We start from the raw sequence: 17,750 nt of genomic DNA on the forward strand, positions 1-17,750 counted from the left end.
AGGGAAAGCATGGATGAGACTGACATGGTGGGATGAAAGTCATTTTAAAATAATATGTGGTACATTGTTCTTGCATATCTCCAACCTGCTGAAATGTTTCTATAAATATACACTATATTGCCAAAAGTTTGGCCGCCTGCCTTTACATGCACATGAACTTTAATGGCATCCCATTCTTAATCTGTAGGGTTTAATATGGAGTTGGCCCACCCTTTGGAGCTATAACAGCTTCAACTCTTCTGGGATGGCTTTTCACAAGGTTTAGGAGTGTGTTTATGAGAATTTTTCACCATTCTTCTTCTAAAAGCACATTTGTGAGGTCACGCACTGATTTTGGACGAGTAGGCCTGGCTCACAGTCTCCGCTCTAATTCATCCCAAAGGTATTCTATCAGGTTGAGGTCAGGACTCTGGGCAGGCCAGTCAGGTTCCATTACACCAAACTCATCCATGTCTTTATGGACCTTGCTTTGTGCACTGGTGCGCAGTACAAAGTTGGAAGCATGAAATTGTCCAAAATGTCTTGGTATGCTGAAGCATTAAGAGTTCTTATCATTGGAACTAGAACTAATGGGCAACCCCTGAAAAACAACCCACACCATAATCCCCCATCCACCAAACTTTACACTTGGCACAATGCAGTTAGGCAAGAACCGTTCTCCTGGCAACCGCCAAACCCAGACTCGTCTATCGAATGGCCAGACAGAGAAGCGTGATTCGTCACTCCAGAGAACACGTCTCCACTGCTCTAGAGTCCAGTGGCGGTGTGCATTACACCACTGCATCCGATGCTTTGCATTGCACTTGGTGATGTAAAGCTTGGATGCAGCTGCTCGGCCATGGAAATCCATTCCATAAAGCTCTCTACCCACTGTTTTTGAGCTAATCTGAAGGCTGCACAAAGTTTGGAGGTCTGTAGCTATGCGCTGACCCCGCTCTGATTTTACATGGCTTACCACTTTGTGGCTGAGTTGCTATTGTTCCCAATTGCTTCCACTTTGTTATAATACCACTAACAGTTGACCATAGAACATTTAGTAGTGAGAAAATTTCCCGAATGGACTTATTTCTCAGGTGGCAACCTATCTTGGTACCTTGGTGGAGGTGTGGGGGCTCTGGAGCAGGACATGTAGCTGGAGTGACCAAGGAGGGGCTGACAGAGGGAACCACCACGGAGGAGATGATGGCGGGAGGAGCCAGTGAGGAGATGATAGGGGGAGGAGCCAGATGAAGACCCAGAAGTGAGCCATCCTAGCAAAGGCCCACAGCGGAACCAATGGAGGGAGGAGCCACAGTGGAGTCAGGAAACCGACCGACAGAGGTGGATCCAGGAGAGTTGGGAGACCCAGGTGAGACCCTATGTGACACCAAAGGACCTGGCAGCTGAGGTGCTGGAGGACTATGGTGGAGCCAAGTGGGACTGAGGACCAAGGTGAAGCCAGAGGGGAGGACAAGCCCAAATGAGTCAGAAGGGTGGAGGGATGAGGCGCAGCCAAAGGCTCGGAAGTACGAGGCATAGGTAGAGCAACGACTGACCAACGAAGGAGCCTTGGAACTGGAAGGGATCAGCGAGACAAAGGAGACTTGAAGCCGGCTGGTTCCAGCGGAGACAAAAGACGTTTATTTTATGATTTATTTTTAGACATTATTAAATCCTTATTATAACAATAAAAAAATACTCTTTGTCAATGGTTTAAAGCATTTATTTTATACTAAAGTATAATTTTTTTGCAGTTATATCACAATATTACACATACCTTTATGTGTTATATGTTTGTGTTATATGTGTGTTTTCATTAGTTCTCATCATGGAAGTGTTAAAGTGTCACTCCTTCATTTCTGTGTATTCTGCATTGTAGTTTTTTTTTTATTTAATTTATTATTATTATTATTATTATCATTACTTGTGTAGTCTCACTCAATTATCTCCGTTTGATTTTGTGGGGTTTGAGGTGGCAGAAGCAGTGGACGCCACTGGTCTGCAATGCTTTCAGATTTTTTTTTTTAAATAAAAAGTGTTATCAAACTTTGAACTTTTAATTATGTAATATGAGCTAAAATAATAGAAGTGTACTAATAGTAATATGTATAAAAAAAAATGCCAAAGTCCATTAAACACTATGCTTGCAACAATTAACTTTTTTGCAATTCAATCCATTTCAATTTTACTTTCTTAAAATTAAAATATTGGTTATGCATCCTGTTAAATACCAAATTCTGGAATTGATTTGGAATTTAAATTGATTCTTAGTTCAGTTCAGCAAACAGCATTTGTCACACAATGGTATAGGAGAATGAATTTCAACAACAAACTAAATTACGCTTTTAATGTCAATGTTTTTTGTTTTATTTATTATGCTTTTTTAAATTCACTAGTGTAAAAATTAATACTTCTCTTCCAAAAAATCTACACAGTATATGCACTTTTAAATCTTGCTAATAAAATCTGTATAAAACACAGAGAGTAGGGACATAACTGGATTATTTATTAAAATGCATCTGGTTTACCCCTTCTTTTATTTTCTTTCTCTTCACCTATCCTCACTTTCAGTTCTGCTTCTCAATAATTCAACAAATTATAACTACACATTATGCTAAGTGTTGTACAGATTTATAGATTTGGCACAATAGTAAATTATTTAAGAGATCACTAAACTAATAAACTTGCATAGCAGGTTTAGGAATCCAAAGATATCAGCAGTTGTTGTAGTTTAGTTTATGTCTTGAGTCCCTCCCTGTTAACCGTCTTCTCGGGGCAGCTGTTTTATGGTGTGTAAACGTGGGGTCATGGCCAGGGTAAAGCCCTCAGAACTCAGCCACTCCCCAGGAGCAGGTCATGACATTTCCAGCCCAAATGTAATTGATTTGCTGTCCTCTGTTAAACCTGCTGCCCTTTAAATTCAGGATGCACTGCCTACAATAATACTTAATTTCTCTGTACAATGCACCTCCAATGTGTGTACACCTTGTCATTTGTACTAAGCTAGTCTCTACTTTCTCTACTTTGCACTTATATTTATAGACATATTTTTATTTTCATGTATGTCTTTTAAACGTGTACTTAAATGTGTATTTGTGTAGCTCTTAAAGTGTCACTCTTTGTTTTATGCTCAGGGTATATCAGTGGGGGCAAGTGGCCCATGTGTGGAGACCCGTCCCAGCACTCTTGGTCAGTCTCAGTCTGTGATGAACATCTCCAAGATGTCCCCGAACGTGGAATTAAAGAAACGCAGAGCTCCAGCACCCCCATCAGCTCCCACACAGACTTTACCACTGACATCACAGGTTTGAGCAATGACACACACACACACACACACACACACACACACACACCAATCATAACCACTGACAAATATTTACACAGTCTAAATAATAATTCCTTGGAGTAGCTGTCCTTTTAAGTCTTAAGGTTTTTTGCATAAAAGCTCCTGTGCACTGTACGAACCTGTGAATGTATTCTCTGCTCTGTAAATATTGTAGCTAACAGGGATGTAAAATTTTACATGCATAAGCAGTTTATGATTGCTATGAATGCAAAACTACATTGAAATCGAATCTCAAGAACCAAACAAACCAGCTCTGAGATGAGCTTTGAAATGCAGCAAAACAATTTAATGAAAAGGAAAAATGTATAGGTGTAATGCTGGCGAACTCAGAGACAAGCGAGAGCAGGATCCATGTGCAATAAGGTTTATTAAAGAAATGAAAGAACCAAAATAAACAAAGTAGGGAACAGATAAACGAAACCAACATAAAACCTGGGAAGAACAAGACCTGACAATGAAAAACTGGGGTTTATATACACACAGAGTATTAGACTAACAAGACACACCTGGAGACAAAATAATGACTACAAAATATGGCACAGGAAAAGAACAGGGCAGAATGCAACCTAAAAGTCAAAATAACAAAACACAAGATACTCAAAACCAGGAATGCGTAACAATAGGAGAGTTTTTAGTTTTATAACTTTTAGATTTACTTACCTTCTTTCATAGATGCAAACTCCTCAAAAAGGTGAGAATTGAGATCAAAATAGGCGTAGAGCCGATGAGAAAGTGTTTTGGGGGAGGGTGGGGGGTCTAATAAAACAAATGCAGCAAAACAAAGGAAGTGGGCCCTTGAAATTCTGGTGGCTAAACGTCAGAAGAACGTCTCCGGTTACGTATGTAATCTTAGTTCCCTGAGAACAGGGAACGAGACGCTGCGTCAGCTGACGCTACGGGGAGCGCCTCCAGTGTGACAGGTGTCCGAACTACTATCGAATCACAGCAATCCTATTGACCGGCGACAGCCTATGATGTCATCAATGTGCGACCAAGTATTTAAGGGGGCCTTGCAAACATGACACATGATCTTATCGTCTGAAGGTTCTGTTTGGCAGGCAGGCCCCGAGGCATGGCAATGAGACGCAGCGTCTCGTTCCCTGTTCTCAGAGAACTAAGGTTACATACGTAACCGGAGACGCTCCCTTTCAAAAGGGAACTCGCACTGCGTCAGCTGACGCTACAGGGAACGATATACCCACGCCGCCATGCTGAGGGGAGTGCATGCCGACTGGCAGTGACAACTGTCAGGACAAGCACATTCAACTGAAATGCCTGAACCACTCCCCCTCTGGTCACACTAGGCTGTCAGTGACCGCATTCCCTACGGTCATAGCCCAAGCTATAAGCCTCAGGAGGAACCTTCGCGTACCGCATGAAGTCCTACCTCGGCCGCCTGGAACCAACCCATTCAACAGAAGGGGTTCCTTTAAGGCAGCGGTTCCCAAACTTTTTTTCCTGCGCACCCCTTTCTATGTCCCAGCCGGGTTGGCGGGGTGGCCTAAGTCGCTATTCTGTCTCACACCAAACTGCATTACTAAACGGAACCCCAGAACGCAGAGAAGGCCTTGGCCGGACGACTCTAAAATGAGAGGAGGCTGAACTAGGGATGCAACAGAAAATCCCTGCAATATTCAAGAAGAGGGCCCGGGGCGACAATATTTTCAGGAAAGAAACGCCCCCCTATCCCATAGCAAAAGCCTAAGCCAAACGATGCGGCGCCCTGGAGAGGGCCAGCCTGCCTACAGATCTTTACTGGAGGCTCGGGAAGCGAAAAAACCTCAGGAAAAACCCTGTCTGAGCCCCGCGAGGCTGGACATAGATCTCACTGCAGTTCACGCATCAGCCTGAGCTCACACTCCTGTCTATAAGTTTCCACAAGAGGGGACGCTAACGCTTTACCCTGGGGTGGCTACGAGCTTTCCTGTTTAACTAGGAGAAACACACTCGCCAAATAAAACGCTACATGCCCTCGGGAATGAGCGGTGGCCTCAACTACTCGTTTTTCCACATAGAGAGGAGGTAAAAACTGTTTCACACAGTTGAACATAACGGCAGTTATTCTCTACTAGCGAAGCTAGCTCTAAACAGACCACTTAATGGTGTCTCTAAAAATCATTCTAATCACCGAACAGGGGAACTACAGGGCCCTATAGTATCCTCCAAATGGTCCTGTGATCCCCGAAACCTCAGCGGGGAGCATACAGTCTACACCAGTGTTTCCCAACCTTTTTTCAGTCATGGCACCCTTTGAAAATTGTCTCCATTTTGTGGCACCCCCTCGCATACGTTACGCTAGGGGTGTAACGGTACAGATTGCTCAAGATTCGGTTTGTATCACGGTTTTAGGTTCACGGTTTCGGTACGGTTCAGTATTTGCTATGTTCAGGGAAAAAAGGAGTACTGTCTAATAAAAATAAAGAAAATAATAAGAACAAATAATATAAATACAAGCAGCAGCACAAATAAATACTATTGAGCAAAGATACTAATAAAATAAACTATGCTTTTCAGGTTTTTCAGGTACATCTAACATTAGTTTTCAGGTACAGAAATTTATCAAATGTAAAATAACATTGCATATTTGACTGTATAAATTAAAGATTAATCCTATTAAACTTACAAAAGCTATTCAATCAAGAGCAGTGAGTGATGTCCTTTTCTTTTGTTGTTTGACATTAAACAGACAGCAGTAAAGACTTCTGCCCCTTTAAGACCTAATGCTCGGATATGTGTCGTCTTTCTCGACTGTATAAAGTTTACTTAAGGCATACCGTATACAGACTATGTCTGCTAGAATACTCATAAAGATGGACATGTTGACATACTTTTTGTCTGAATTTGTCTGTTCAAGAGCAAGACTTGAAAGATAACTCAATATTTGCACGCTGTGTGCGCGCTTTCGGAATGAGTGCACAGAGACACATTTTCTCACAGCGCGCGCAACTTCTCATTCGCGTCTTCTGACGGGTGATGACAGCGAAAATGACTGGTCATATTCAAACATATGGCAGCACTCGCATGCATTGAACAAAGTTTACAAAGAGAGAATTATTTGAAAAATGTGAAGAAAAAAAAAAATATTTGAAGGACTTTTACACGGCACCCCTGCTCTCGGCGGCACCCCGGTTTGGAAACACTGGTCTACACAACATAAGAATTAAAGTTTCCCTCTCAAGGGGGACTTACCAGCTCGCCTCTGGCGCGTGATGATATCCATGCATAAGCTTTATTGGTCGCATATGCCTAGGAGCGCTACCGGCCTGAGGGGGCGCTCTCACAGACCAGCCAGGCGGGCCCTAGAATCTTATCGTCACGGGCCCTCCCCGGGCCGGATGTAAGAAGCGCCTGGGGAGACGATGAAGAAGAGGAAAGAGGGTCAGTGTAATTCTTAACTCACCCTCAGGGTGACGCTGACCGCGTTTGTGATACACAGCTCCTACTTCTCCTGGGAGTCCGCCTCTTTGCACCCTGCCCTCGACTGAGGGGGCACACAAGAGGCGATGTTGGCCTTCGGGCCCTGCCACCGGTCCTTGGATCGTGATGCCTCCCGCCTGCCTGGGACCCGGATCTCAGCGGTATGCAGGTCCTCAGACATTGCCGAATGTGCCTCCGTGATGCTGGCCCTCGGGCCCAGACTCCGCCCGGTTCGCGACCACCGCATCAGGGGAACATCCCCTTAATGAGATCCCTCAGCAAACCTGCCTCGTGCGAACGTAACACTGCCATGATATGAGAAGTAACGACCTGCTGAAAAAAATCTGTATATCTTTCTTTCTCCCAGGGAAAACAAAATAAGATACTTTGTGCTGGTCTATGCAATTGCAATTACAACCTTTCAAAATTCATAAACAACACAAAAGCACAATAAAGTTACCAAGTTATCATAAAAGTCTTCTGAAACCATGGTAAAGCTTTGTGTCTTGGCGTGTTAACATGAGAAGTATTTTAAAATTTAAAACAACAGTTGATGCGGTTCACAAAATCATTCTGAATGATTCAGACTCACTGACTTATCCAGTAGCAGCAATTGCCGAATTAAGATAGCAGGATGTTACTTTTAGCTCATTGCTGTGGGGTTGTTCTGGATGGTTGGTTAGTAGAAAAAAATGCCTATAACTTTTATGGAAACTTGAGCTTCTAAAAGCAGCTGCAGTGACACAATGCTTGTACCAATTGACCTATTGGTAAGCACCTCCCCTCAAATGCAAATGAGCCAATGGCAGTTGAATGTCAGTTGCACAGGACCGGAACTCGGACATCTTTAGGTTTCAGTGCCAAAGAGAAAAATTGGAAGATCCAAGCTCTCATCGGGTTGATAATGTTTATGCTACAAAAATGGTAAAATGATGTGCATGGGGTACTTCTAACACTCAGTACGTTTACATGGACAACAATACTTCAATATTAATCTGATTAAGACCATACTCTGATTAAGAAACTACCATGTAAACAGCAATTTCTAATTACCTTAATCCGCTTCATTCGCGTCCGGTGTGAACGCACCATAAAGGCCTGTACACACCGGGACGAATATCGCAGTATTTACGTGCTTACCAAAACCATAGACATATTATGTCTATGGCCAAAACCATTCACACACTTTTTGCTAACTGGCAGGCAGCATTAGCAGCTCATCTTCTTCTTTGTCTACTTACTACTTCTTTGTCGTATCAATGTGTGCTCAGCAAGACCGTTTTGTGCTTGAGCGCCACCAAGTCGTGTTTTACTGTCACTTCAGCAGCTCCAGGCACGTGAACAAAAGCGCTGATCTCATTGGTCTGCCAGTTTTTAACGTGCCACGTCAAAATAAAAAAACGAACCCCAGGCGTTTTTTTTAAAATTACGCTTTTATTCCTGGCATTTTGTGCGTCGGTGTGCACACTCACATTGGCGCCCTTTGTTTAGTCACGAGGCGTTAAACGTCGGTGATAAACACGCATGAAAATCGTCCCGGTGTGAACAGGCCTTAAGAATACCAAAAGCATCCAAAAAGAATATTAAAGTTTGATGCATTGCCATGGCAACAGTACTTAAGATATCAAGAATCACTTCAAAGGTCTACATCTGCTCTGTTTTGACATTATATTGATTATACTTTTGAAGCAAATCGGGTAAAATTAAGAGGGTGTTTCCAAAGCATTTTGACGGTGACACACTTCCTGCTGCCAGTTGGTGGCACTATAACTTTTGACTCACAATAGTCACACTCATGTGATCAGCCTTGTTCAATGAACACACAGCTGAAGTTTCATCAAAATTAATCAATGTATGCAGAAGTTATAACACACCTTCCGATGTGTACGCAAAGATGAAAAAAAGTGCCCGAGAAGTCGGGGAAAAAATGAAAATAATAATTATAATTCTTAGGAAAACAACAGCACCTTTGCCCTTTAAGGGCTTGGGCCCTAAATACTACTGATATATGCTATACATATGTTTTGAGCAAATTAAATTGCTTTTAAAAGTTATTTTCTTTTTACCTCATTTTCTTTATACCAGTCAGACTGTGAAGGAGAGCCTGCATCTATTTTTAGAATAAGACCATAGGTCATTGGCCTTCCAATTTAAATAGTCTTATAACATATTACATTTAATAAAATAAAAAAAGATCATTCAATTGTAAACAATATTTCGCATATGTACTTTTATTGGAATGTGTGCCTTTCATGAGGTCTGTTTTACAAAGTTTTTTCCCTCTTCACACACATAGTTTTTTTTCTCAAAGTGTCACAACTTATGACTGTAATAGTTTATGAAAGGTGATAGCAGTCATTGATACCTTCTGGCTATTGTCACACCCTTTGGATTAATTTGCATGTAGCAGTTACACACTGGAACAATCTAGAAAGGCCACAAAGTGGTTTCTTTTTCCCACATCCCTCCTCCTTCCCAAACAGATCTGACTGTGGTCCTGTAACGCTGACTGACACGCTGGTCTTTTAGATGTGTTTTCTGGGCTTTTCTCAGGGTGGCTGGATTTATGACTGATTAGGCAACACTGTGGAGGTCTAAATGTGACCTGGAACAGGGCGATCAAAATAAAACGGTCACAACAAAGCGAGACCACACTGTTTACAGCACAACTCCTTTCTCTGTTTGTAGGAAGGGAGACTTTGTATAAATGACTCCTTATGCCAAAGCAAACCTCTTTATGGATGTTTGTTTAGGTTTATTTTGAGGATTAAGTACGTTTGGTGTAAGAATACTTATTCTCTTTTTAAAATTAAAATAAAAACTAAGATGCAAATAAGAACATTTCATTTTCCAATATTTTAGTTGCTTCTCGTGTGAGAGAAGAGAGAAATTTATTTAAAGTCAAGAATTGTAATAATAATTTAAAAAACACATTGATTTACACAAATGCTGACAACAGTAATCTGCGTAAAAAAAAAAAAAAAAAATCTTTCTTTAATTTATGTAAAATTACCTCCTTTATGTTGATTGCCAAAGGACAAATGTTTCTTTCTGTCCAAACTGAAAACTCAATGCAATGCAAAGTTTTCAGCATGGGCGGGGTTACCTGGAATGACGTCGCAGAAATAGAAACTAAGTGACTTTCAAAATGACCATCAAAAAGATGAAAATGTAAAATTCAAAAAGGTTTGTGAGTAAGAGATTAAAATATCATTAACTCAGTATAAAAACAAAAAAGTCAGTAGAATGAAAACAAACATGTATGTGTGTGGTGAACTGTGTGTGGTCCCACCATGAAAACGGGTTAAATTGAATATTCCAGCTCATGACCAGGGTACAGGCCAGAGTAATTAAGTAGTTCAGGGTTTAGCGGGGGACCTCTCAAAATTCATCACAGGCCCAGCATTCCTCAGGATTAAGTGGCAAGAGCCCTGGGGTTTGATATATCTTCATATATAACTTAATAATTAACATCTGTATGTGAGAGGCCATGGAAAGATGGAGAGAGAGATTACAGGAGACTGTGTGGAAAATCACCTCAGCTTTATTTGCAATGAAAGCAATAAGCAACTAAAAAATGTGTTCATTTTATAAGCTTATGGGTTATTCACAGTGCACTTGTCTGCTGCAAAGTGATTTCATTAGCTAAGATAACTTTTGATGTGTACTCTGTTCAGTGCCTGGTTCAAAATCAATCACTGCTCTTGACTGAATAAGTTGTGTATCTTTAATAAGGATTAATCTATATTACATTTATAATAGTTTTTGATCACTTTTTTAATTTCTTTATATTTCATACCTGTGAGATCAAATATTTTAAATAACTTCTCTTTATGTTGTTTCTAAATAAATATATATTAAAAAACTAATGTTAGGCAATAGATTAATCATGATAAATTTCAGAAAAATGTGCGATTTAAAGTTAATTTTGTAAGCGATTGACAGCAGATCAATCCTTATTAAAGTTACAAAAGTTATTTAGTCAAGATCAGTGAGTGGTTTCTCTTTTTTTGTTCGTTTATTGACATTAAAGGTAGGGTAGGTAAGATTTGGTTAAAAAACTTTTTTTCCAAATTTGTTTAAACTTTCTTTATATATCAATACATAATTAAAATGTAAGTACTCTGAAAAAGAAAGTATAAAAATTGAGTGTCTGTTTTAAAGACAGCTCATTATTTCCATTCACTCCACCTTCTCCCTTCTGGGCTCTTTCCAAAGCCACGCCCCCAAAACACATGAACACGCTACGCAGACCGCTCAGCTGAAAGACGCATTATTTACCTGAGACGAGCAGAGAAGAAGTTCATGCAGTGACAATGACATCATGTCAGAATCACATGTAATAAAAAAATCTAACTTTATCATTATGAATATAAACAAATAAGATGTCTTTTAGTACTCACTATCATGCTAGAATAACGATACTGGTAAAGTTTAAAATACACACACAACACAGTGTCTACGACACACACAGATACAAGATAAAAACATCAGTAAACATTGGTAGAGAATATAAAAACAAACCAAGGGCCGAAATAAACGTGCAGGTAAAGTTCCCAGTGAACATGGTAAAAGAGTTTAGACAGAGCGTAGTAGCTAAAGCTAAATTAGTTCTAAAAAAAGTTCCTGGATGCGGTGTACTAGCTTTTACACATGCATTTTGTTATCTAAAGTTACATTTTGCGAAATTCAACACGACAGCGATCAACTTGAGCTAAGCATATTGAGTATTTATCATCTCTACTAATGGTTCGCTAAGTGTATAACATTGTAACTTTATGCTAGTGATGTTATGTTAGCTATATTAGGCAGCTACGTGTGCTAGTGATACATACTTCATGAAAACATAAACCAAAAAAATGTATAATCAAAATGAAAGATTACCTGTCCAGCAGAAATACAGCCTCTTGAACTCCTCAAATCAAACGGGTGCGCCAGTTGTCAGGTTTTTTTACAACAAAATCCGCCCAATTGCTACTCAAAACTAGCCCAAAACAAACCCAATCGTGTTTCTCCGGTTAAAAGCGCATTTGGGGGGTAAAATATGTGTCTTTTTGGTAGGGCTGCCTGCTAAAATTCGCAAATCCCGGGGCAAAATATCACATAATTGGGGTCGCTTCAACCCGCGGACATGAAAAACAGCCCGTGGCAACAGTGTTGAAGTAGCCCGACTTGGCAACACTGGGGTGCGTGCATGTGGGTAGATCCTGTAGCAAAAGGGGTGGTAGCCATGGTAACGAGAGAGAGTGACAGTCACCCAAGCCAATCACTTGTTTCGTCCCGAACGAAAATAATGAGCGGTGTTTATTATTTGTCCATTCAAGTGCAAGTAGATGCTTCTTGAAAGAACAGAAAGAGAACTTAACTCACTATATGTGTAGTGGCTTTCTGTGCATGCACATTAGATGTTCCCAACTTTCGTGTCTTCTTGCATTTGAATGGTTTAAAATCACATTAAAATGCATGCAGTCATCAAAAAGCGGAAACGAAATGCGTGTCTTATCAAATCCACGGTTCTTGGAAATTTGGAAGTGGTTCTCAATACCCAACCCTACTAAAGACGAGTAATTACAGCTGAAAAATACAGCTTTGCCATCATAGGAATAGATTACACTTTAAAATATATTAAAATAGAAAACGTAATAATATATCACAATAATACTGTTTTTGCATTAGCTAAAATTGTCAAATTTAACAATTGCCTTTCTTTGTGTAGCCTTCAGTAGCCTAACCTGCTAACCTGCTTTGTGTGAAGTTCCATGCCTGCTAGTGTTGGTCTAGCTGGTGAACCAGCATGATGCTCTTCATCTAAACTGGTTAAGGTAGTGAAGCTGATCAACCAGCATAGTCTTGCAGTTAGTTAAGCAGGGAAATATTACTGGTTAAGCTAGTTTAAGGCATACGTTTCCCAAAAATGAAAATTCTGCCATCCTTTACCTACATTCCTCTATGACACCCGTCAAAGTCTAAGGTCTTTTTCTGAAAAACCCTGAATGTGTGATTGCATACATGCATGTGCACGTATGCATAAGAACAACCTAGAGAAACATGCTGTGTTTCTGTGTGTTTTCCGCTCTGAGCACTATGTAGGGGAAAGTTGAAGCAGTACTCAAAGTTACGGAGCTAGGGAGCAGAAAGATGAATGACCAGCCAGCCTGCTGTGAAATGTAACCCAACGGCTCTGTGTGAGTGCGGTGAGACCCTGGCCTTCATAGCCTGTAATTAAGCACTCCTTCCGTCCCTTCTCTCATCCGCTCAACATTAAAACTTTAACATGCCAAAGGAGTGAAATCATACATTGTGCTGCTCGGTTGTAGATTAAAGGTCAGAGGGTTAAGTGTGTGGTGCACACACAGATTAAAAACCCCATGAGGATCCTTGTATTATGTACATATATCATGAAACATATGGCTTAGACATGGTTTTTATTTATAAGTACATGTGTTTAACCTTTGAAGCCCAATTAAGTGGTTCAGTACTCACGCTTTATGAGCAGTGACTTCATGACAGCGAAATGAGTTATCTTTCGCTGCTTACTGCACTTTCAATGGTTGAAAATCGCTTGTTTTTAAACCACAATGCTTTAAAGCGCATGCAAATGATGCTTTCGTGACCACACAGCACAGCAATGTCACATGAGCGTAACATCGAGATGATTGTCCAAAATCTCTACCGCTTAGTCATGTCTACCGGAATATCGCCCACCCCTAATATAGTTGAATAAAAGTTTTATTTTTCATGTTGCTAAGAAGACCTATCACGTAGCCTATACACTCCAGATATTCAGGAGAGACAACCTGGGTGAGGGGTTTACCAAACAGAACCCATGCAGGACTCAGGATGTCAATCAATTGCCAAGTGATTCAAACTAACTCGTAACGCATCACAATTAGGGTACAATTGTTAACATTAGTTAACTACTAGTTAACATAAACTAACAATTAAAAATACCTCTAAAGAAATGTATTAATCTTACTTCATGTTTTTCATTTACTACTGTTTTCTGTCACATTGCCTATGCTACTAAGGTTCACCAAAGCATAGGATTTAATGCAGGTGGCAGCGACCCATCAACTTATTGAAGTGTATGTTCGCCATTGTTGTTTTCACAGAAGGAGCATCAATTAAACTGCAACAATTGATTTCAAGTAATGGAACATGAATAGTTACAAAAGGGAGGCACTTGTTAAACAAATGCTATAACAGTCAATGTTGACCAATTTCTTTTGTTCTCAACATACAGAGTGTGAATATGTCATGCACTTCAATGTTTTTCTCACCTCTGACCCACATTTGAGCATGGAACCCAGGAACATTCCTCCTAGGCTTGTTCATTTCCAACATACTGTAGCTTGTTTGTGATTTCATGGTTCATACATGGAATTGTACTGGAATTGAGTCTTTCAGGCTGGTTACTGGTGTCTCGACAAGCCAAAGCAAGCTGATTCATGTACAGTACAGTATGTATTTTGGTGGCTTAACTTTTTTTTTAAACGATAAACTACGACATTTGCAGCTATTCGATTCTTAAATATTAGTCTGAATTTTTGTATGTCCTTATCAACCTGTAGCACTCTAAAGCTGTATATTCCAGTCAATACAATGCAAGCTGATACAAAAAAGGGCAGAACATTGCTCCCTTTTAAAGAGAGAGTGGCTCCTTTTTTACTATCTGCAATGTTTTGTCTTTGAGTTTATTACATTTGTTTGTCCCCTCTGACAAAGTTCTGAATTTGACAGAAATTTGATTACATCTGCGCTGCAGCGCTGTGGTTCACCCTTCATGATGTGATTTACATCAGTGAGCTGAGAAGAACTTGTACTGATGTCATGTTTTAAGTTATGACTCAGTTCATTCTTTATTCTACTTACTATATCTTGTTCTCTGATCTAAAACTGACCCCAAAGGAACTTTACATCCTATTATATCTCTTCCATATCTGGGCAAGTTGCTTGTCTTTTGTTTACTTTCATATACATTTGCAACTCATGAAGCATTTTTGCCTTCCATATAAGTGATGCTTGTTAATGGAAGCATCACTGTTGCTATTGTCTATACTTATGGTTTGGGATTTTGTCGAAGAGTAGTTATTACTTTTGTAAATGTTCAGACTTGAAGGAGGAACTCAAGTCATATACAGTGACCAGAATATTGTAGGCTATTTTTACACCTGGAATTTACATGGTTTTATTTGTAGTAAAACCATGGTTAAGTTTCATAAGAACAGTATCAAAATAGATGAATGAATGTGCGGTAACTGCTTTAAAGAAATTTAATGATGTTAAACATTTAATTAATCTTAAACAGTAACGTGTTGACAGCGTGACTACTTTGAATATAAATTAAGAATTTTGGCATAAATGTGTGAATTACATACATTGAAATGATTGTCAATGAAAAATGACTAAAATATATAAATACAAATAAATAAATATGTTCATTATGATCTTAACCATCAGATCTCGCACACACCGTAGCGCCGCGGTCACTATTTAGAAGAGCACTGCAACCATGTGGTGAAATAATTGCGTATGTTTACGAACCACGGCTTTCTCAGAATGTCTTATGTTGGTTTAAAATATTCAAGTTCCTACAAAACTACAAATTTTGCAGGTTTGCCCACTTACAAAGCATGTAGAGGTCTGTAAAAAGGTCTTTTATCATAGGTAGTACTCTTCAACTGTGAGTGACGGAATCTAAAACAAAAATCCAGAAAATCACATTGTATGATTTTTAAGTCATTAATTAGCATTTTATTGCATGACATAAGTATTTAATACATCAGAAAAGCAGAACTTAATATTTGGTACGGAAACCTTTGTTTACAATTACAGAGATCATACGTTTCCTGTAGTTCTAGACCAGGTTTGCACACACTGCAGCAGGGATTTTGGCCCACTCCTCCATACAGACCTTCTCCAGATCCTGCAGGTTTCGGGGCTGTCGCTGGGCAATACGGACTTTCAGCTTCCTCCAAAGATTTTCTATTGGGTCCAGGTCTGGAGACTAGCTAGGCCACTCTAGGACCTTGAGATGCTTCTTACAGAGCCACTCCTTAGTTGTAGCCGTGTGTTTCGGGTCGTTGTCATGCTGGAAGACCCAGCCACGACCCATCTCCAATGCTCTTACTGAGGGAAGGAGGTTGTTAGCCAAGATCTCGCGATACATGGCCCCATACATCCTCCCCTCAATACTGTGCAGTCGTCCTGTCTCCTATGCAGAAAAGCATCCCCAAAGAAAGATGTTTCCACCTCCATGCTTCACGGTTGGGACTGTGTTCTTGGCGTTGTACTCATCCTTCTTCTTCCTCCAAACACGGCGAGTGGAGATTAGACCAAAAAGCTCTATTTTTGTTTCATCAGACCACATGACCTTCTCCCATTCCTCCTCTGGATCATCCAGATGGTCATTGGCAAACTTCAGATGGGCCTGGACTAGGCTTGCTACGATAGTCGGTGTTGCCGGTGTTACCGGTGTCCAGACTCAACACCGGTTACATCACTTGCCCACCGTGACACCGCCCACCGTCTTTTTGATTTTTTTATAGTAATAAAATAATTTAGTTCAGTTAGAGAACAGACAATACAAATAAAAACTGAACGTATCTGCTTAATAAAGCAGGATCCGACCGTGAGTCTCGGCAGCGGCAGGAGTCATTCATCAGATTTAAGAGTGAGGAGCTGACTGAGATGATCGCGGAAGATTTGGTTTCAAAGCGAAACGTAAAAGCGCCTATTTAAGGGAGTTTGTCATTTGTTTTGTTGTTGCGTTTTTCATTAAAAATAATAGGCTAATGAACCCACAATTCAAGAAACCCGCAGCCGAATTGGCGCTAATTCAAAACCGAAAGTAAAATGTGCACGGCCGCACAAAGCGCGCATTGTTTACTTTCGCCTGGCTCCGCAGTGCGAGCCTCCGCACTACACTGACTGCGCGCATTTATTTTTGCCGCGCGCACCCTCGCGCTCATGCGGGCGCGTCGAGTATAAACAAGGCTTTACGGAGGAACTGTTATTCATTCCTGGCGTGCATCTCAATCATAGACTGATCAATGCTTGATCAGTGCCCTGACTTATGAACTAGGGAACTGATTGAGACGCACCCATGGCCTCACAGAGCGTGCATTTACAGACAAGCTGTCATTCACGGTGTGTGCGCACTGGCGTGTTTTCAGTTCAGAGCGGTCGTGTGTATGTTACCTTCGGTTAGATAGAATTAGTGATTTAAAAGCCTCCGCCGGTGATACCGGTATTACCGGTGTTGTCACACATCAATTAACCGGTGGGAAAATGTCCTCACCGTCACATCCCTAGCCTGGACATGCGCTGGCTTGAGCAGGGGGACCTTGCGTGCGCTGCAGGATTTTAATCCATGACGGCGTAGTGTGTTACTAATGGTTTTCTTTGAGACTGTGGTCCCAGCTCTCTTCAGGTCATTGACCAGATTCTGCCGTGTAGTTCTGGGCTGATCTCTCACCTTCCTCAAGATCATTGATGCCCCACGAGGTGAGATCTTGCTTGGTGCCCCAGACCGAGGGAGATTGACCATCATCTTGAACTTCTTCCATTTTCGAATAATTGCGCCAGCAGTTGTTGCCTTCTCACCAAGCTGCTTGCCTATTGTCCTGTAGCCCATCCCAGCCTTGTGCAGGCCTTCAATTTTATCCCTGATGTCCTTAAACAGCTCTCTGGTCTTGGCCATTGTGGAGAGGTTGGAGTCTGTTTGATTGAGTGTGTGGACAGATGTCTTTTATACAGGTAACGAGTTCAAACAGGTGCAGTTAATACAGGTAATGAGTGAAGAACAGGAGGGCTTCTTAAAGGGGCTATATGCGTTTTTCTGAAATTTAAACTCGCGACTGACACCTGTGGCCAAAAAACAGAACTGCTCTTATTTTCTGCTCGCTCTCGCAGCGGTGGTGACGTCACATCCGCAGACAGTGCGGGAAAAAAACGACCCGCCTGAAAATAGGAAAAATAGGATACAGGCTTATAGGTGCACCCACTG

At 40.8% G+C, this 17,750-nt stretch overlaps 1 protein-coding gene across 2 annotated transcripts in view; it reads left to right on the forward strand.

The window, feature by feature from the left end:
- cobl (cordon-bleu WH2 repeat protein) overlaps positions 1 to 17,750 on the forward strand; it is a 126,943-nt gene that overhangs the window by 66,557 nt on the left and 42,636 nt on the right. For both annotated transcript variants that reach the window (XM_079837453.1, XM_079837454.1), the window contains one exon: positions 3,114 to 3,284. In XM_079837453.1, the coding sequence (XP_079693579.1) occupies positions 3,114 to 3,284 (171 nt within the window). The remainder of the gene's footprint in view (positions 1 to 3,113; positions 3,285 to 17,750) is intronic.

Source organism: Gobio gobio, assembly GCF_949357685.1.
Source record: "Gobio gobio genome assembly, chromosome: 15".
NCBI lineage: Eukaryota > Metazoa > Chordata > Actinopteri > Cypriniformes > Gobionidae > Gobio > Gobio gobio.